The sequence below is a fragment of the Epinephelus lanceolatus genome, chromosome 18 (assembly GCF_041903045.1).
Source record: "Epinephelus lanceolatus isolate andai-2023 chromosome 18, ASM4190304v1, whole genome shotgun sequence".
Taxonomy (NCBI): domain Eukaryota; kingdom Metazoa; phylum Chordata; class Actinopteri; order Perciformes; family Serranidae; genus Epinephelus; species Epinephelus lanceolatus.
The window spans coordinates 27,488,195-27,508,273 of record NC_135751.1 but is presented as its reverse complement, the minus strand read 5'-3'; the positions used below and the strand labels follow the sequence as shown (position 1 = coordinate 27,508,273).

Below are 20,079 nucleotides of genomic sequence, written 5' to 3'. Positions count from 1 at the left end.
GGAATTATTAAAAAAAATATATCTACCATTTTAGAAATAAAGTAATATAAAATTAGGCCTCGGTGTTGAATTAAAAATCAGCAGAATGAAACTGATTTTGAATTCGTTTTTTGTGATTTTTGCGAAGGCACCTGCAGGAGGTACTAAGCTGGGGTCCTAACTGACACTCACATTTTCAAGATGGCTGCCTCCATCTCAGGATTACTAAAACCTTGGACACCAAGGTAATTATCGTTTTATAAAGATACAGATATTTAACATGTGTTGTTAGCTGTTTATTGAATGTTACTGCGCTGTTAACGTATTTTTCCTGCAATTGAGAATTAAAACAATAAGGTAAATTACGTGGTTGCATCGCGAGCTAGCTCTAATGTTAAATATATGCAATTAAACTATTATCTTCATTACTGACCCCGCTAAAGTCATTAAAGTCAAGCTTTATTAATCACTTAATTAATAATTTAATCTAAAAATTGTCTAAAAGTGACACTTTCGTCCTCTAAGAGTGTCTTCAATGTGGCTACAATTATTTTCCATCGTCGATTTATGTCAACTACTTTTTTTTAGTTGTTTAATCTATGAAATGTTTTTTAGCAATAAAATAAACCTAAAGTTATTAAATTTTCAATTATATTAAACTTGAAAACAGCAGCAAATTCATATGAATAGTTAATAACCAATAATTATTCTGTTGGTCGACTAATCATTTTACCAGTCCTAAACACGTGCAAAATTGAATAAATAAATGGATAAATAAATAAATAAAATAAAAAGGTTGGAAACTTTTTATTTGACTCCTTATTTGATTGACAATACAGTTAAAATAATTAAATTTAATAAATGAATAATTTGGGGCTGCATCTAACGATTGTTTTGTTTTTTGTTTTTTGTTTTTTTTAAACAATTAACCTCCTGAATATTTTCTCAATCAGTTTTTCAATTATTTGGTTTCTAAAATAGTAGAAATGCTCATCAAAATTTCCTGGAGTCCAGTCTGAAATTGCCTTTTCTGTCTGATGGTAACAGTCCAGACCTGACAGAAATTTATGTCACTATAATTTAAAAAAAAAAATAAAAAAATCCAAATTTGATAGTTAACAGCCAGTGAATCTTAAGCAATGTATGATCACACAATAACTTTTTCAATTTCCAGGGATATAAAACCATGTATGAAGCTTGGAATATTTTTTTATTTTATTGATTATAAATTTATATATCTACTAGACAGAATTAAATTAATTATGTGCTGCAATTTACTTTTGTCTGTCAGCAATAGTCCAGACCCGGAAAAAAAAATTGAATTTACTATGATAAAACTGCAAATACGACAGTTTACTGTCGGTGAATTTTTGGCACTTGATGATCACCACTTAATTGTTGCTGATTCCTTATCTCTAGATGAACTAATCGATTAATTGTTTCAGCTCTCATTCAGACAAGTGCTGATTTTGAAATGGATCTTCTGTCCTCACACACACACACACACACACATACACACACACAAACTAATCTGTGCAACTCTGCTCTCTCATGTGTCCTTTGTTCGCAGCGTGTTCCTGGTGAGGTGGAGCAGATACAACCCATACTACCTTGAGCCAGAGGTCAGGAAGGAAGCTTATACCACACCTGAGGCAGAGCTGAGCGCTGAGGAGAAGGAGCAGCGGGAGCTCAAAGCGCTCAGGCCCATCAAGGCAGCGACCAATTCAGTCAGCAGCTCGGTTTTCAACGATCCAGTCATCAGGTACAACAGAGACATCACTGCGGGAAGGTGTTAAGTCACAGCTGTGCATCTGAGAGCTCATGTCAAGTGATCATTTTTGTCTTTCAGTAAATTCATCAACATGATTATGACAGATGGAAACAAGGTTTTGGCCAAAGAGATCATGGCACAGGTAAAAGAGGAAACACTGACTCAAAGTTGTTGTTGGTCTAATAGGATATGAGTTATCATAATTTGTCTCTCTGCGTCCAGACCCTGGAGAGCATAAAGAGGAAACAGGTGGAGAAATACCACAAAGCTCCGGTGGGACAGAAGGAGGAGATCGAGTGTAACCCCTACGCCATTTTTCACCAGGCTCTGGAGAACTGTAAGCCCGTAGTTGGGCTGGCCAGCATTCAGAAAGGTGGAAAGTACTACCAGGTGAGTGATGAGGCACATCAGCGCGTTGTTGAGCTTGTGCCAACAAAAAATAAACTTATATTGAATTCTGTTTGGTCCTCATCTCCACCCAGGTGCCCATCCCTCTTACGGAAAAAAGACGTCGCTTCCTCGTCATGAAATGGATGATCACAGAGTGCAGAGAGAACAGACATCGACGCACGCACATGTATGAAAAACTCTCCCAGGAACTGCTGGCAGCATCTGAGATGGAGGGCAACGTTATCAAGAAGAAGTTTGAGCTGCACAAGATGGCCGAAGCCAACAGAGCATACGCTCACTACCGTTGGTGGTAGAAAGACACCGTGCAGGAGGACTGAAACTCAGACGTTTCAAAGACTGGACAGACGTGTTGGCCGCAGAGGGTCACAGAGGATTCTGTAAGCGCTTCTGTAAATCATGAACGCCACAATTTTCCTTTGGTGGAAGGAGCACACTGTAAAAGGTGCTGTGGGACAACTGAAATGTGAAGTCACTTTTTTGTATTGAGAAATATTGTGTACAATGTACAGTCGTGCTTGATTGAACACAATAAAACACATAAAGCTGAGTTAAGGAAAAACTTCCAAGATTTATTAGAACAAATAAATCTGCATCAAATGTACAGCCCAACCATAAAAAATGAAACTGAGTGATGTAAAAATGTCACAACAGTGTAATAAAATATATAAACAGATATTGCAGTCAGAACTGTGCCCTGTCTTTAAGGGACTGTGAGTGTCTACAGCAGTCAGACCTAATTTAACTCTTTAGGATCAATTTAAAACACCGTCAAACCTATTTAGCCTCAGTTTGTTTCATCTACCTGGTCTGAAGGTGGCGATAAATACCAAGGCTTGTACGGAAATGTTAAAACACAACTAGAAAAAAGGATTTGGTGAAATATAATACAAAATATCCTGAATCCTTTTAATTAAATGCTTTGCTAATATTGAGGATTCTTTCTCTGAACTGATCAGAGGGTGATGTCTCTGCCAAATTTATATTAACGGGGAAGTTTGGTATTTTTTAACCAGGACTCTATTTTAACATACTTTTGTGTCAAAGTGATGAATGGAAACGAACCCACCAGACTCCATCTAAATAAACAGTAATCTTATTGTGGTGAAACACAATTTATTGTGCCTGTTTTACCGCTGCTTGCATCATCACTGTCACTCAATACTGAACCAATTTGAAAATCGTTATTCCCATTAGTCACTTAGACACAAGAAATATCTTCCAGGTTTAAAAACACCAGACTTACCCTTTACACTTTGCTTATTTACATATAATTACAGGTACAACTTTTCAAAATAATGTCAAAGAGATGTAACATTTTCACCACATGACATTTGTCTCCTATGCTTGTGTCTGTCTGAATCCAAGGCACAGCTCTGGTTGAGCTGTCACTTGAGCATCAACAAAGGTAACAACAGACTCCAACGTAAAACTGAGCTCAGCTACATGTTGTGGTGTAGCTGGTGCTGGTGGTGCTGAATTCAGAGGAAAAATACGTCTCCACGAGCTTTAAACTCCTGGCTGACCTGCGCATATGTGAAGGGAGGATAGATACCTGCTCCTCCAGCGGTGTTGGATGATAACTCGGAACATTTACTCAACTAATTTTAAGGGTATTATTGTACTGTTTCACTCCACTACATTCATTTGATGACTTCAGTTACTGATTAAAAATACAAAATATGATCAACAAATAAATGATGTTTCAGTAACTATTTATACACTGTCTGTGGTATTGCTGCCTTTACTTAAGGGAATGATCTGAGCACTTCTTCCGCCACTGTCCTCTGGCGACTTATCAAATTAAGAGCTTAGGCTTTGTCAAGAAGTTCTGGATGATGCTGTTGTTGTGTTGGCACGAGTTGTTTAACAAATGACACTTGTGAATCCAGAAATGTTTTAAACATCTGACTCATTTATCTGCAGAAACACAGCTTTAATATGAACTGCAGCCAATCTGTTGGTCTTCTATGTGTAAGTGGAGCTACAACAAATGAAATTAAATAAAAGAAGGTCCCTGAATTAAGAAACCATGCTTCATCTGACAGAACGGCCTCACGTAATGACACATAACAAAACAGTAACACAGGAATCCTACAGGACAAATTAGGCAGAAAATTCCTCTGAACTGCATTTCAAACCTTTTGTAAAATGTCAATACTACGCAAAAGATACTAAACTAGGTTATTAAACTATTTGATTTTCTATTAAATTTGGTCACACAACAATAAAAAGTAAAGCAACGACCAAATCAGCTTGCATCTGACTGGAATGTCTCTTCCAAGTCCTTTGGATTGTTAAAAATAATAATAATAAGTTGGACTTTGAAATGTTTTCTCAACACAGGAATGCCTGTAAGATTAATAAAAAAAAAAAAAAAACATAAAAAATATCAAAACTCTAAAACCAAGTGTACCTGAATGTGGCTAAACCTCGTTAACTTCACTTCAACACCTTGTGAACTATTGCACATTCCACATCCACGGCACCATGTCTCAGGAATATTATCAAACACAGGGAACAATCCAGCAAAATCAAAAGTCTTTTTACAGTTTATGAACCTCTGTCGTCACAGAACCCTCTGTTTTCCTGGAAGATGTCCTGTCCTTCATGAAACTGCTGGTTTTATAATCAGTGGTGCCCAGGATTTCCCACAGTGAGCCTCGACTAACATCAGAAGAACTTAATACACTTTAATAAAAATCATTTTAAGCTTTAAGGGCAGCGCCGGCCGCCGCTCCCACTTACCAGCTTCCTGGGGGAAACCCTGGTGACTACACAGAGGTATCCGAGGTGCTCTGAAGGTGGGCTAATGCACCTGCACAACAGCTGCTCAGCACCCATGTCCTTGGGACAATCCTAGTCAGCAATTTCACTGTAGTAGTACTTGTGGGCGGTGCTGCTGAGCATCCAACCTCCGGCCCTGAACTCCAGGATCTCCAGCAGCAGCAGACGGGCCATGGAGGTGAGGCCCTCCTGGAGCAGGAAGCCGTCCCGCAGCAGGAAGAACAGCTCGTCCATTCGCGGGCTGTTCACCTTCTCCAGCTGCTCCCCAATGCGGTGAAGCTGCAGCACCAGGCAGTCCACCTGCAGCGGGATGTGGAGGACACGTCAGTGAGTTGGTTTCTTTTTGGCAATATTATAAGGAATAATAATAATATTTATATTACTGATTGTATTGAAAATGATGTCTAATCTTTTTACCCATTAATAATAAATCAAAATCAAAGATATTTTCAACAGAATATTCTGGAAAAATGGTTGCAATATTACATGCTTTGCATTTATGGTCATTCATATTTCTCTTGTAATCTTTTTGTCAGGGCTAATGGTATCTTGCAAGGTTTAACAGTAATGGTTGCCAGGTTGCCGTCTGCAGCAGAGAGCGAGCTGAAGAGTACGGGTGAAGTAGTTCAGCCACATAAGACGGAGCCTGACTGTGTAATGCTCTGTGAGTAACAATGAGAATTTTGAACAGGATCCTGAACTCATCATGGAGCCAATGAGGGGATCTTAGTATAGGGGTAATATGACAGCGCGCCTGTTTGATCTAGTTAGTCTAGTTAGACAGCAAAGCAAATCAAGCGTGATGGGATGAAAAGTTCAACTAACCTGTCTACATCACAAATAAAAGTGCAAATTGATTCGCCTGACAAAAAAAATGTTCTGTTATTGTAATAAAGCAAAGGGTGATGATGTTTTGTACACTTGATATCTATGGTGACATGACACGATGAAGGCAAGATAGCCGAAAACATTTGTGAATAAAGCATTGTGTGCTGGAGAAGAGTTGGGCAACGTGTTTTAATTTTGAAGGGCTTACACTGAAGCTCACACTGATCTGCAACTCACTGTGTGTGCACGCTCATGTAAGACATGAGGAATATTGCTACCATTGCCCCTGAAGCAAGGCTCCAGCCTGGGAAATCAGAAACTCCTAAGTATTTTCAGTGGGAAAAATTTCCCTATCAATATTGTTCTTTTGAATGTAAGAACAGTCTTTTAATTTTGGCAAAGATTGCAACTATTGCAGCCACAATATATGAAAAAATATGGACTTGTTCTCAGATATAACATACTGTAAAAGAGTTTAATAAAACAACAAAAGGGGAAACAACAACACAGTGTGTCTCACCTCCTCCTCATTCATCAGAGCATCTGGTTGGGCCAGCCTGATCAGACAGTCGTACACAGGATGGACCAGGGCCACCATCGGCATGTTGTTCACCTAAAGGCCAAGATAAACACAGAGCGTGCTTACAGCTGACTGTTGTCAAAGTTCAGGTAACTTAAGTCCCTGACTAAAACTATTCTTTCTCACAAGTGAAAAATGAGCACTTACTGTCACCTGTGCAAAAGGACAATGGCCATTATCAAGGGTGAAACCTGAGTCACTGTGAAAGTGAACTGCGGCCACACCTTCCACGCTTATTTTCCCACCACTGACATATTAAACACTCATGTTACCACACTATATAAGCAAGACGTTGCAGCAACAAGACAGGCACCTGTAGTGTTTTCCATCTGCTACATTAAACACAAGATATAATCAAAGGCATCAGAAGGTGACAGCTAAAAGGAAATACATCCAAGCCATTTTGCAGATGCTTTGATCCTGACTTATTTAAACATGCTGCTCTGTAATCATGATTACAACATGATAACATGATGACTTCTGAAACATCTTACTTTGAGGTAGTCGAAGACGTTGCAGATGAATGAGACGTAGCACACCCACTCCTGCAGCGAACGCCCCCTTGTCTCCTCGCGGTTCTTGAACTCCTGCTGGAGGCGGTTCAGCAAGTTCCTCCTGAACACGTTTCCGTTGTTCTGCTTCGCCTCGGCCTGCGCGAGGTGACCGAGAGAGGACAGAGTGAAGGTGGAGTGCGGACAAAAAGACAGGAAGCATATCAGTGTAGGTAAGCTGGCTTAAGAGCCTCTTGTTGCTGGAGTGTAAACTACCAGTTAGGCATTAATAAGATAAGAGGATTAAGAATTTGGTTAAAGAGACTCAATCAGATGTTTAAGTCCTGCTCTGGTTTCTTAAGCCCTTTGGTCTCAATACTGCTCGGTGTCTCGAACAAAGAACGTGGACGACAACTACTGTGGAGTGGACAAACAGCAGATCAAACTGTGAACAGTACAGACCTGCACAATGGTGTAGCAGATGCGTCCAGCCTCTTTGCTGAACACCTGGTCCTTTAGAGACTGATCCACGATGATACTAGACACCTTCTCCAGGTTCACTGAACTTGGATCTGAAAGAAAGGAAACTGCATTAAATACAAAGGAGACAGAGGTGTCACACATACGGCCCCGCCAAAGGGTCCAATCCAGTCCACTAGATGACTAGACTAAGAGGTGCCAGGTTTTCCACCCTGACAAGAGTATATCTTTTTGATATGACAGTGAATACTTACTGTCAAACAGCAGCTTCAGTTCTAAAGACAAGACATCTACAGAGTGTACTTGTAATTCTTTACTCACAAAAAAAGGGGCAATATTGGAGCTGATGGTACCTATAGGTTATTGTGCGATGGCCCATCTGAGATCAAATTGGGCTGTATGTGACCCATGAACTAAAATGAGTTTGACATCATTCACACGGACTTAAGAAGACAGTAACATGCCAACCTTTCAAGGCTGTTTTCAGCAACATCTGTGTGTCCAGGTCAAACGACTGGATCCTGTAGTCGTCGGTCGTGTTTTCCATTTCACAAGGTGGCACCCAAATTACACCTGAGAGCTGTCACGCTGTGAAGATCAGACAATAACTTAGTTTAGTTTATTTGCACACACGTATAGAAAATACAGGAAGACGAACATTGTGCAGTAGAGATTAGAAGATAAAAATGGCTTGTGAACAACAATCATACATAAAAATAAAGGATAAAAATGAAGATTGCATAACTGAATGAAAGTAAAACATAGTCTTTGCAAGTACAGATGTTTTTTGAATAACGATAATGTAGATGGTGACAGTAGAGATGGAAGAAGGCTGTTCCAAACTGCATTTCAGAGGAGTGAAAATGTAGCTGGTGTTTTCAACAGTAATGCAAGCTTATCACACACACACACACACACACACACACACACACACACACACACACTGTGGGTCTGTTTGAAGCCTGGGCACCAAATACATCACAGACTGAGACAGCAGAACAATTTGCGTGACAACAATAACCCACAGAATCCTGTGCTGTCATCAAACTGGCTGCTGCCCACAGCTCATTCACTGAGGGATCGCAGGGATTAGATGGGCAATCTCGGGTCACCCACAGGGTCACGCAACACTTCAAATCAACACATTCAACACGACCACGAAGTTGTCTTTTAAAAGTATAAAGCATTTTGATACCTTCATATGAGCCACGCGCCCGTTATAAGTAGCTTACACTATGGTACGTTAACGTTACTGGGCGTTACACCTAACGTTAGCTTAATATCTATAAGGAAACGTTACTCAGGTTTATGTCTTGGTTAGCAAAGCAAATGTGTTAACAGTTTAGCTGTCTTGTTGTAACCACGCTAACGTTAACAGTCAGTGAGTTAGCTAGCTTGTGTGCTTCTGCCCAACTGTAGAAATCAACCGTTAAAACGAGTTAGCGTCAAGTTTTACACCTACCCGTTAACCTACATTTACGTTACTGCCGCCCGCCAAAACAAATAAACAGGTTAACGTTAATTATATATCAAGTTGACAGAAAAACAAACAAACACGCGGAATTTGTTACTTACATTTTTAAGGTAATATGCGGAATTTCACGCCAATTCTTCACATCTAAGCTGCTCATAACACCCCGGTAGACGTAAGCAGACGTTACGCTACGTAGCCTTACAAAGGTGCAGTAACGCGACAAGATGAGTCCCTGCCTCTCTTTATACACTTCGCCAGAAAATAACGTAACCACGAATCGTCCGTAACGTCACTATTCTTGTATTCACAAGGTCTATCTGCACTTCTTACTTATTATTTACTCCTGCTTTATTATTATCATTATTATTATTATTATTATTATTATTATTATTATTATTATTATTATTGTCCACGTCGATTTTAGAAATCTTTTGAAAGTGTACACAGGAAAAGTTTACCTGTCCTGCTGCACAATGTTTATTTCTGTTACTGATTTTACGCCACTTTAAGTCCATGTGTATAAAATAATACATTAAATTAAAAAATAAAATCAAGGAATGTGAAAAAAAACAAACAAAACGAAAAGAACCCGAACACGAAAATTAACTAGTTTGGAATAGGTTGGTTGAGGTTAAAATAAATAAAAAAAAAAAAATAAAATTAATTAAATAAATGATAAAAATAAATTGTAATTCAATTAAAATGTAAATAATTTGAATTAAATTTTAAAAATCGGTTCTTTAATAATAAAGTAAGAAACAGGAAGTTCCATTACAAATTCAATTTAAGAAAATGTAATGGCATTACCTTAAATTAGAGGAAGAGTGTATGAAGCATTGAATTGTTATTTGTTCTAGTTGTGCACTTTTCACTACGTGGTCTTTATGTCTTGTATATTGCCCCTGTGAAGCACTGTGACTTATGTCTGCGAAAAGCAATATATAAATAAATTTTACTTACGTACTTTACTTTCATCATGTACATTTAAATTAACATTTTAGCTTTACACCAGCAACTCAAGAGATCTAAAATAATTGCTGCAGTGCAAAAACTTACAGCATTTCCCTCTGCATGCTTTTAATACGAATACGAATGTTACGCTTATTTTCACGGTAGTTGCGTTGCAGCAGTGATTCATCTTGCACGATATTTCGTCTTTGAAAGGTGGAGTTCTCGCTCTCTGACCCGGAAGTAATGCTAACAATTTGTTGCGTGCAGTGTATTTTTGTCCCGTTAATTTTGAGGAGGACATAACAGGGTTCAGTACTGTACCTGTGGTTGTATTCATGAAGGACTTTTACCAGAAGGTGAGTTTCTGTTTATGTTTGTCACCGCTGCAGCACGTGCTTTGTGTTGCTGTTGTTGTTAGCTTAGCTTAGCTAGCCAGCCACCCAAGGTCCAACTGCATGTCCTCTACAGTACACACTGTGACTGGTACTTCATGTGGTCCTCTGACCACACTGCATGTTGTCAATATGTTTTATTATATTATTTTATATTATTCTAGTCTCAACAGTTTTAATTGCTCTATATATTGACACCATGTGCCATAACCTTCTGCACAAACTCTGTAGAAAACGTGAATGAATGAAGGTCTTGATAATGTGGGCTTCACTTTTTCACTTTGTGTTTTGTGGTGTCATGTAAAATTGAGCTAACAGGATACCACAGATTAATACAAGCCAGATCCAGTCCATAAATCCAGTAGTTGTAGTTGAGTAAAATCTTACTTACTTTCATTGAGCTTACATTAGAAAAGATGAATGATGTGTAATCTCTGTTTACAGTGTTAACAGGAACCTGAAGCAGTGGAGACATGGTAGGCTATGACCCCGGGGCTCAGGCTGCAGCCCTCTCCCCAGAGGACGCAGCCCTGGCTGGGTCAGCTGCTGGGTTCATCACCCGTGCCCTCATCAGCCCCCTTGACGTGCTTAAAATCAGGTTTCAGGTAATGAACGAAAGCTCAGTGAGGGTTCATGCTGACTTTTAGGATATTTGTGTCAAAGCAAAATACAGGAATGTGCCAGGTCATAACGTAGATTTAAAGCACGTGTATCATCACTTGTTGTCTGTATTTCTTTTCCCCATAGTTGCAGATTGAGCGTGTGTCATCAAAGAAGCCTGAGGGGAAGTATCAGGGATTATTTCAGGCGTCCCGCTGCATCTATTCAGAGGAGGGACTCTCTGCTTTCTGGAAGGGCCACGTCCCCGCACAGCTCCTCTCCATCACCTTCGGGGCTGTCCAGGTAAAGCTGTAAACTATCTGGATAACAAGACTACCTATATTTACATGATTTACTTAAATGTGTATGTGTGCTTTGCAGTTTGCCAGTTTTCAGTTTCTGACAGAGGTGGTCCACAAGACGACGCAGTATGACAGCCAGACAGCAGGAGTCCACTTTATATGTGGTGGTTTGTCGGCCTGCTCTGCTACAGTGGTCTGCCAGCCTCTGGACACACTGCGGACACGCTTTGCAGCTCAGGGAGAAACCAAGGTAGAACGTTTTAACAGTAGTCAAGGATTTCCTGTGTCAACTCATAGCTGTATATTTTTTTATGGATTTGACAAGTTGTTTTTATTGGAAGAACAGTCAGCTACCAAAAAAGACCGTAGAAACTATTAAAGGAATCTGGGATCTGGGCTACTGTAGAAACATGGCAGACTCTGTGGAAGAGGACCTCCTCTGTATGTAGATGTAAATAGTTTCATGTGATTATAAACTAATACAACCAGTCATGAATATTATAATCCACCTCTGCCAGTATATCCCCCTGAATCCTCCACACTGGACCTTTAAGTTCAACAAACAAAAGACTGGAATATTTTCTCTTGCCTGCTAGCCGAGGTAGCTCGGAAGCTCATTGGCTCATAATAAGAAAGTATCAATTTTAGCAAATACTGAACTAAATAAATGTATAATGTTTAATTAGTTAACCTTTTAAAACTTGAGCAAATCGGCTTGATTTCTTTTAAAATCATGGGAAGAAGATGAGCAATGAAAGAAGAAATTACTCCCAAAAATTTGCAAGAAATTAGTAAAAGAGAAAATTAAAAACAAGAAAATTATTTTTTTTAAAAAAGAAGAAATTTAAGTTAAAAACAAACAAATAAGGAAATGACCTGGAAAGAGTGCTTAAAAAGTATTATAATTCTATAACATAATTTAAATTTAAATATAATAATAGTAATTATTATTAATAAAGTTTTTCCCTATTTTTTTTCTTTTTCCATTTTTATGATGTCTCAATCTATTATTATTATTATTTTCATTTATTCATTTACTTTTTTTTTTGCAATTTGTGGGACGTCTCGTTGCCTTCTTTCCCATGTTTTTGAAAAATTATCGCTACTTACAAAAGGCGTCTAAAAGCAGCACAGGAACAGAGATGTCACTCCAGGTTTTAAAGTATTAATCCATCCATCCATTTTCTGCTGCATATCTAGGCCCTGTTAATTCAATTAACTATATATTAAGGAACTGTTGTTGTTTACTGCTGAGAAGAACTGTCAAATCAAAAAAGGGATATAATTTGCTTACCTTGGGATTTAACTTTGTAAACCTCCTCTCAGGTGTACAGGAACCTGCGTCACGCTGTGTCTACAATGTGCCGCTCAGAAGGAGTGCTGACATTTTACCGCGGCCTGTCTCCAACGCTGTTGGCAGTGTTTCCATACGCCGGGCTGCAGTTCTTCTTCTACAATGTCTTTAAGAAACTGTTGACTCCATCATCCAAAGGTGGAAGCTGGAGAGGTCAGTTGAGATTGTTGTATTTATATGACATCACATTAAGCAGCTCGTACATGAAGTATTCACAGCTTATGACTGTTTATGTCTGCCTTCAAGGGCACCTGGGAAGCCTGGTCTGTGGCAGTGGAGCCGGGATGATCAGCAAAACGATGACATACCCCTTTGACCTGTTCAAGAAGAGGCTGCAGGTCGGGGGCTTTGAGGCCGCCAGAGTTCACTTTGGACAGGTAAGCTCTTCTACAGCATGTCTCACATGTTTGGCGCCCACATTTTGAGTCTTACGTTAAAGTATCGTCTCCTGTTTGTCATACGCAGGTGCGGAGTTACAGAGGCCTGGTGGACTGTATGGTTCGAATAGCCAAAGAGGAAGGCATCCACGGCTTCTTCAAAGGCCTCTCGCCCAGCCTTGTGAAGGCAGCGCTGTCAACAGGCTTCACCTTTTTTTGGTATGAAGTTTCCCTAAATGTCATGCATAACATGAAGGAGAGACGGAGAACAAACAGCCTCACCAAAGAGCTGAAGGAAAGATAGTGAAGGGAAAAACAATCGCACAATCACGCACATCCCAAACGGACTCCTGCCTTCTTCTTCTTCTTCTTCTTCTTCTTCTTCTTCTTCTTCTTCTTCTTCTCCTCTAGCACTAACATTTATCATCCGGGTCGATGTTCGGTGGTGGTTTTTCATTGTGTTTACATCTAAGAACGGGAAAACATAACCTCATTTTATTTGTGTTTGTGCTGTTGTCACACCTTGTGTTGTACAAGCTTTTATTTTATTTTTTTAACATGTTTTTAATATTTTAGCCTGGGTGTCTGAGGGATGCTGACGCTTGCTTTTAAAGGATACATGTCATTATAACATTCTATGGTCAAACTGAACTTTGCACATTTTAAGCTCTGACTTTTATTGACGAGTCACGACTCTGTCGTTGCTGACTCACATTTTCTTGACACTTCGTCATTAACTTTTGACGAGAAGTATTCAGCGAAATTTGGTTTGATTGTGTGGTTGTTAGCATTTAGACAAAAACATGAGCACTCATGTAATATTTATTTTATTATGTACTGTGGTGACCAAAACAGCATCCTGTTGACTGGAGGCCAAAGTGCTGAGTTTAACTTTTCAAAGTGGCTGGGGTTTTGCTGACATGTCTGTCCAACGCTGTAACTTTCAGGTCACTGTTTTTAAAATAAAAGTTTTTATAAAAACTGCTTGGTTCGTTGAGAAGAGGATACATGAACATTTGTAAATCACCATAAACAGCTGATAGATTAATACTGCCATGTGTGGATACTAGGGTCTCTTAAAAGTAATAATGTAGTGTAACGAGACAATTCTGTCATAAATCAGGCAACTGTTAAAATGTTTCGGCATACAACAAATTATTGACTATACAGTAGTATTCTCGATGTCATCTTCCGGCTTGTTGTTGCTAAGTGACTATATGGGACTATGGGAGAAAGGTAACTTCCGACACTGTTTATTGCAGTGCAGAAAACAGCATATTAAGATCATTTTCTTCACAACGTCAACATGCCGAAGAGCTGCTAGGTGACTGGCTGTACAACTTACAAGACTAGACATCCATCCATCCATTTTCTCCGAAAGAAGGACGCAGTCTCTGGTGAAATTCAGACGGATCCTTGACATTGGAACAGTCCTACGACAGGGTTCGATGATGTAGCCTCCTTGAAATTCGGCCATTTGAGGATCCTTCCTTGACTTTGAGAAACACCCTGCGTCATAATTTATGACAGAGGGATTACATCTGTACTAGTCTTTACAGTGTTTTTTTTTGTGGGGGGGAATCCTGTATAGTATATCTTTACGTAAAGGAAATAACACAAGATGATGTCATGGAAAAAGAGGCAGAATGCCAATAGAGAACACATTTGAATTTAAATCACGTAAAAGTGCAAAATATATAAAAGTGCATATTAAAATGAAAATCTGATTATTCTAAAATAACTCTTTAAATATATAATGAGAGTAAAGTTAAAGTAAAACATCATAAATTAGTAATATAAAGAGGAAATATGAAGTGACGTGATAATGGAAAAGAAAAACATTGTTAAATGCAGGCTGTCTTGTAAAAGTGAGTTTTAAGGAGGCATTAAAAGCTGCAGTGGAGTCTGTTGATCTCACACTGAGTGGAAGGCTGTTCCAAAGCCGAGGGTCCATTTCCATTTTCATCCGCCATGTCACGGGGGCAGCAGGCCAAGCAAAGCACCTCAGACATCCCTCTCCCCAGCAACACTTCTCAGCTCCTCCTGAGGGACCCCAAGGCGTTCCCAGGCCAGATGAGATATACAATCTCTCCAGCGTGTTCTGGGCCTGCCCCTGGGCCTCCTACCAGTGGGACGTCCCCGGAACACCTCTAACAGGAGGCATCCTGATCAGATGCCTGAACCACCTCAACTGACCCCTTTAAACATGAAGGAGCAGTGGCTCTACTCCGAGCTCCCTCCGGATGTCTTAGCTCCTTACCCTATCTCTAAGGCTGAAACTCATTTCGGCTGCTTGTATCTACGATCTCATTCTTTAGGTCATTACCCAGAGCTCATGACCATAGGTGAGGGTTGGGAAGTAGATGGACCAGTAAATCGAAAGCTTCGCCTTCCACCTCAGCTCCCTCTTCACCACGACAGTCCAGCGCAGTGCCTGCATCACTGCAGAAGCCGCACAAGCGGGAGACCTGTCTCAAGCGCCATTCTACCGTGAGATACTTGAACTCCCTCACTTGGGACAGTAACTCTCTCCCAACCCGGAGGGGGCAATCCACCGTTTTGTGGCAGAGAACCATGGTTCAGATTTGAAGGTACAGATTCTCATCCTGACCGCTTCACACTCAGCTGCAAACCTCCCCAGTGCATGCTGGAGGTCATGGTGTGATGAAGTCAACAGAACCACATCATCTGCAAAAAGCAGAGATGCAATTCTGAGGCCCCCAAACCGGACCCCTACCTCCCCCTGGCTGCGCCTTGAGATCCTGTCCATGGGTATCGCAAACAGAATCAAGGCTCCGTCATTAAAAACGCACGGTCACTCTTGCTTTTCAACCTAGTTGGTGGAACGGCATCAAAGTTTTGATCAGCTGATCTTAGGGGTCTAGTCTTGGCAATAATTTTGGCCTCTAAACTACTTTACATGATGAGTTTATTTGCTTTGAGTGGTTATATTACATTCAAATAAACAGAACCGACAAAGACTCCTCACACAAATGTAACAGGTTTTAATTTAATTTACTGAATACAAAATCCATCAACAGTATGACTTAAAAAATACATACAGTTGAAATGAATAATGCAGCAAAACAACATGCAAACCACATGAGCAGCCTGGAGGAACTCAACACAACATCAAGTTTTAGACCAAGATAACAAAGAAAACATTTAATATTTAAAAGCAGCCTCTGCAGTTCAAATCATGCACTTACATCAGTCATTTACAGACGCTGTGGTGGACAGAGCTCACTATAATAAACACTTAAAGAAGGTAGAGAGTCCTGTCCTTTAAAATACACGAGAGCAGTTTCATAGCAGCGTCGTCACTGGATATGATATTCATCTTAAAGTACTGACATTTTACCGGTTAAATAATGTTCATACAGTATATACAAGAATGCACAATCACCTTACACCTGACTGGAAACCATGATACTCAACTGATATGGTGACCAAAGAGAACCTGTCGAAAAGTCCCAACCACATAAATAGATACGTCAAACCACAAGCCAGAGACTCCGATGCATAAAGGTAAAGCAGAAAAAAAAACTGTACATGTAAAGTGTGCAGAATAAATCTCGTCAACACAGAAAAGCAAGGTGATAATCTGTAGGAGGAAACGTTTCCAGGAATGTACGCTACACTCAATCTGACTAATAACGGTCTGATGCATGGTGCTGGCTGTTTTCTGAGGAGAAGAACGAGGAGCCTCCAGCTGCTTTTGATAGACTCTTGATGGGACGCACTACACCGTGACACCTCGCGGGACTTTTTGCTACGGAGGTCAGGCTGCCTGTCTGTGTCTGTAAAGGCAGTCTGAGAGCGGTTGCTGTAACACCGACGAGTCTGCTGAGGGGGGCTTGGATCACCAGGACGGTAAGAAGTCTCCTTCACTTCAGCTGGCTGGGGGGCATTGTGGGATGTGCTGGGCAGGCATCCTCCACTGATCCACAGGTCAAGGGTGTTCACCAGTGGCGTGGCCACGCTCTCATTCAGGCTGCGGACTGGAGTTCCAGAAGAAAAAGTTGGGCAGTTTGAAGAGTGAATCTCTGCGGCCTGGATCCGGCAGGGTCAGGGTCTCCGGAGCTGACTTCTTCCTGGGGCGCTCCTTTGGCACTGACAGGAACTCTGGGGCTTCTGTGGTGAGGGGAGTGGACGGGGCGCTGTTGGGGCCGCTGCGGGTGCTGGATGGCAGAGGGGTCTCTGAGATGGAGATGGTAGGGGGGAAGGTGCCGATCTTCAGGTTGGTGGCTTCTTGCGTGGCTCGCTCGTACTCTCGGACTTCCTCCATGGTCATGTCTATTGGAACGGAGGCATTACACACTTGGTGAATCATTGCTCAATGTCTTATGATTAACATAAATTAATAATTAACTGAAATTACACAAAAGACACAACAGAAGTTATTGGCCACTGCCATCAGTGAATGTCATCTTATTTGCCGACAGGCCGATGGCAATCAACAAGTTGAACATCGGCTCCTACTGATACGTCATACAGATCGGGCTAAAATAGCATGTAAACTTTATACCTCTTGTGTTTACATTGATCTTAAGATAAATAACGCTCAACTGAATCCTTGCCTTTCATGGCCATTGACAAAAATGATCAGGGCTTAGCCACATTATCAGACTGCAATCTTTAGATGAGTCAGCGTCAACTAACCCATGTTTTATGAGCGCTGCCATCACTAATAAACTTACCAATCCACTCATCCACCCAGGCAAACGCCTGCCTGTGTCCTAAAAGCAGGACATCCCGAATCACCTGAGCAGAATTAGAAAAAAAGAGAGGAAGAGGAAGCATAAGACAGAGATCAGAATGAGTTAACGCTGAAGGCTGTTAAAAGTTTCAAAACATTTTGAAACTGCAAATGTTTCCATTCAGCCCGAAGCAATGTGATTAATATGAGTCACACCCAGTGCTACCAAGTGAGTAATAGCCCTGCCTGTGTGTGTGTACGCCTCGGGCAAGGAGAGCACAGGGACAGTTCACCCCAGGGACAGATGCTGCAGAGGCGAAATAGATTTGGTAAATAGGAGATAGGGAGTTTAAACTGTGCAGCCAAAGGTAAAGGCAATCTATGGGGTGTAAACAGGGCAGATGCTGCAGAAGGCCAAGACCGAACATCTGATCTGGTTCACGGCCAACTGGTTGTGTATCACATGTTTTCAGAGCAGAAAATGAAACGCCTGTAGCATTGACACTAGGTCACAAAGTTTCACTGAGTAAGGAAAGGGTATTTCTGAGAGGGAAAACTTTCTCATCCTGACCTTGTGTACAAACTGCTCCACGCGTGTCTGCAGGCCCCAGACCTCAAATTTGACTGTGACCAGTTTGTAGGAGCACATGATGGGGTCTTGGGTGTCGATCCATCCTTCCTGCAGGGGGCCTCGGTTAGTCTTCTTGGACTTAAAATACCGCAGGTCCTAAAAGAGCATGAGACACCAGTTCAGATAAATAAGAAATTCCCCCTTTGAGAAAACAAAATTTTAACTCAGATCTGCAAAAAGGGAGAACCAAGGATTTCTTAAAGAATGGATTAGTTGTTTTTTAACCTTTAACAAATAAACATTTTATTCCCCATCATTTTTCTCTTTGCAGCATCATTTAGCCTCATCAAAGCTCTAATTCGATATACCTGTAATTCTACTTTTACCAATAAGTTTCAAATTATTTATGCAATGCATGCGCATGCGGTTTTCCTTCAAGATATCTACAATACAGTTGCAGATATCCACAAATTGGAATTGTGGATATCTAAACTGAATTATCGGTAGTTATAATTCCAGTTAAAGATGCCACAAACTTTTTTGTGTCCACCAGAGCTTTTGTCCGTGAACTGAATGTTTATTTCACCACCATAAGCTGTCTCCAATATTATTTCTGAGAATTTGGCCTCACAACCACAGACCACATGCAACCACACCAGCTCAGGACCTCCACGTCCAACGTCTTCACCTGCAAGATCGTCTGAGACCGGCCACTTCTACAGCTGATTCAACAATTGGTTTGCACAACCAAAGAATTTCTGCACAAACCATCAAAAAGTATCTCAAGGAAGCTCATGTTCATGCTCGTCATCCCCACCAGGGTCTTAACCTGACAGCAGTTTGTCATTGTAACCAACTTGCGCGGCTGTGTGGCCATTTGGATGTACTGCTAAATTCACAGAAACGACATTGGAGACAGCTTATGGTAGTAAAATGATCATTCAGTTCATGGGCAACAGCTCTGGTGGACGTTCCTGCAGTCAGCATGCCAATGGCATACTCCCTCAAAACTTGTGACATCTGTTGCATTGTGTTGTGTGATCAGACTGCACATTTTGGAGTGGCCTTTTATTGTGACCATCCACAGGCACACCTGTGGTGTAACGATGCTGCTTAATCAGCATCCTGATATGCTACACCTGTCAGGTGGATGGATTATCTTGGAAAAGGAAAAGTGCTCGCTAATGTGGATTTTAACAAATTTGCGATCAGAATTTGAGAGAAATACATTTATTGAGTGCATTAAAAAAATCTTAGATCTTTAACTTTAAACAGAGAAAATGGGAATGTTTGCCTGATGATAAGCTCTTTTTATTTCAAGGCATTGTCTAACTATCTTATCCACAACAGCAGCCACTGTTGCATCTGCTGACACTGCTGAAATGCTGTGCTCAGCTGACATACAATGGGAAGCCTCACATGAGCAACATCATGCACAATAATTTGGTCTAGTCATAATGATGTTTGAGATATCTGCAAGTCTTGTTTGGAGTAGTCAAAACTGAATTACAGATATCTGCAATTGTCATTTGGGATGTGTGACGAGTTAAGTGTTGTTTTTAGTGACATCAATGCTGACGTCTGTTTCCATCACACACACACACACACACACACACACACACACACACACACACACACACACACACACACACACCTCCTCCCTGCTTACAGTACAGGATCACCTGCATGCATTACCAGCCTCATGCAGAGCACAAGCCAGGCCGCGCAGTGGGAGTCCCTAATCACAAACTTTACATGCATTAATCACCGCTCCCTATAGGCTCATTATGCTTTAGTGCTCATTTGTCGTAGGGTCACGTGTCTGACTGTGACAGAGTGTGTGTGGGGGTGATACACAACTCTCTCCATCCCTGCTGGGAAAACACTTGCGATGGAGGAGGAAGAGGCCTGTTGGGTTTTGCCTGTCCTTAAAATGTGTCAGAAAGTTTTTTGGCAGACAAAAAAAGATGAGAAATAATAATGAGAGCTTGTCCCTTTTTAAATGTTTTTATAAAATAGCATGTGAACTAATATT

General features: G+C 40.7%; 4 protein-coding genes across 4 annotated transcripts in view; 2 read left to right on the top strand and 2 right to left on the bottom strand.

Annotated features, from left to right (window-relative positions):
- The first annotated feature begins 85 nt into the window (after positions 1-85).
- Positions 86-2,708, top strand: mrps7 (mitochondrial ribosomal protein S7). The gene is made up of 5 exons (XM_033644067.2): positions 86-224; positions 1,550-1,741; positions 1,829-1,892; positions 1,973-2,140; positions 2,233-2,708. The coding sequence occupies exons 1-5, from the start codon at positions 181-183 to the stop codon at positions 2,452-2,454; spliced, it is 690 nt and encodes a 229-aa protein (XP_033499958.1). The 5' UTR covers positions 86-180; the 3' UTR covers positions 2,455-2,708.
- mif4gdb (MIF4G domain containing b) lies at positions 2,706-9,031 on the bottom strand. The gene is made up of 6 exons (XM_033644068.2): positions 8,900-9,031; positions 7,793-7,912; positions 7,307-7,416; positions 6,848-7,003; positions 6,294-6,386; positions 2,706-5,245 (listed from the first exon to the last, which is right to left on the bottom strand). The coding sequence occupies exons 2-6, from the start codon at positions 7,869-7,871 to the stop codon at positions 5,018-5,020; spliced, it is 666 nt and encodes a 221-aa protein (XP_033499959.1). The 5' UTR covers positions 7,872-7,912; positions 8,900-9,031; the 3' UTR covers positions 2,706-5,017.
- Positions 9,032-9,970: 939 nt separating this feature from the next.
- slc25a19 (solute carrier family 25 member 19) lies at positions 9,971-13,750 on the top strand. Its single transcript, XM_033644193.2, has 7 exons — positions 9,971-10,105; positions 10,586-10,746; positions 10,889-11,044; positions 11,123-11,293; positions 12,370-12,550; positions 12,644-12,774; positions 12,863-13,750. Exons 2-7 carry the CDS (start codon positions 10,615-10,617, stop codon positions 13,076-13,078), a joined length of 987 nt encoding a protein of 328 aa, XP_033500084.1. The 5' UTR covers positions 9,971-10,105; positions 10,586-10,614; the 3' UTR covers positions 13,079-13,750.
- A 2,015-nt stretch (positions 13,751-15,765) lies between these two features.
- The window catches only part of LOC117268004 (cytoplasmic phosphatidylinositol transfer protein 1-like), an 87,310-nt gene continuing 82,996 nt past the window's right edge, over positions 15,766-20,079 (bottom strand). The window contains exons 8-10 of the mRNA XM_033644107.2: positions 18,045-18,200; positions 17,475-17,538; positions 15,766-17,070 (exon numbers count right to left, since the gene is read on the bottom strand). Coding sequence (XP_033499998.1) covers positions 16,760-17,070; positions 17,475-17,538; positions 18,045-18,200 — 531 coding nt within the window. The 3' untranslated portion in view covers positions 15,766-16,759. The remainder of the gene's footprint in view (positions 17,071-17,474; positions 17,539-18,044; positions 18,201-20,079) is intronic.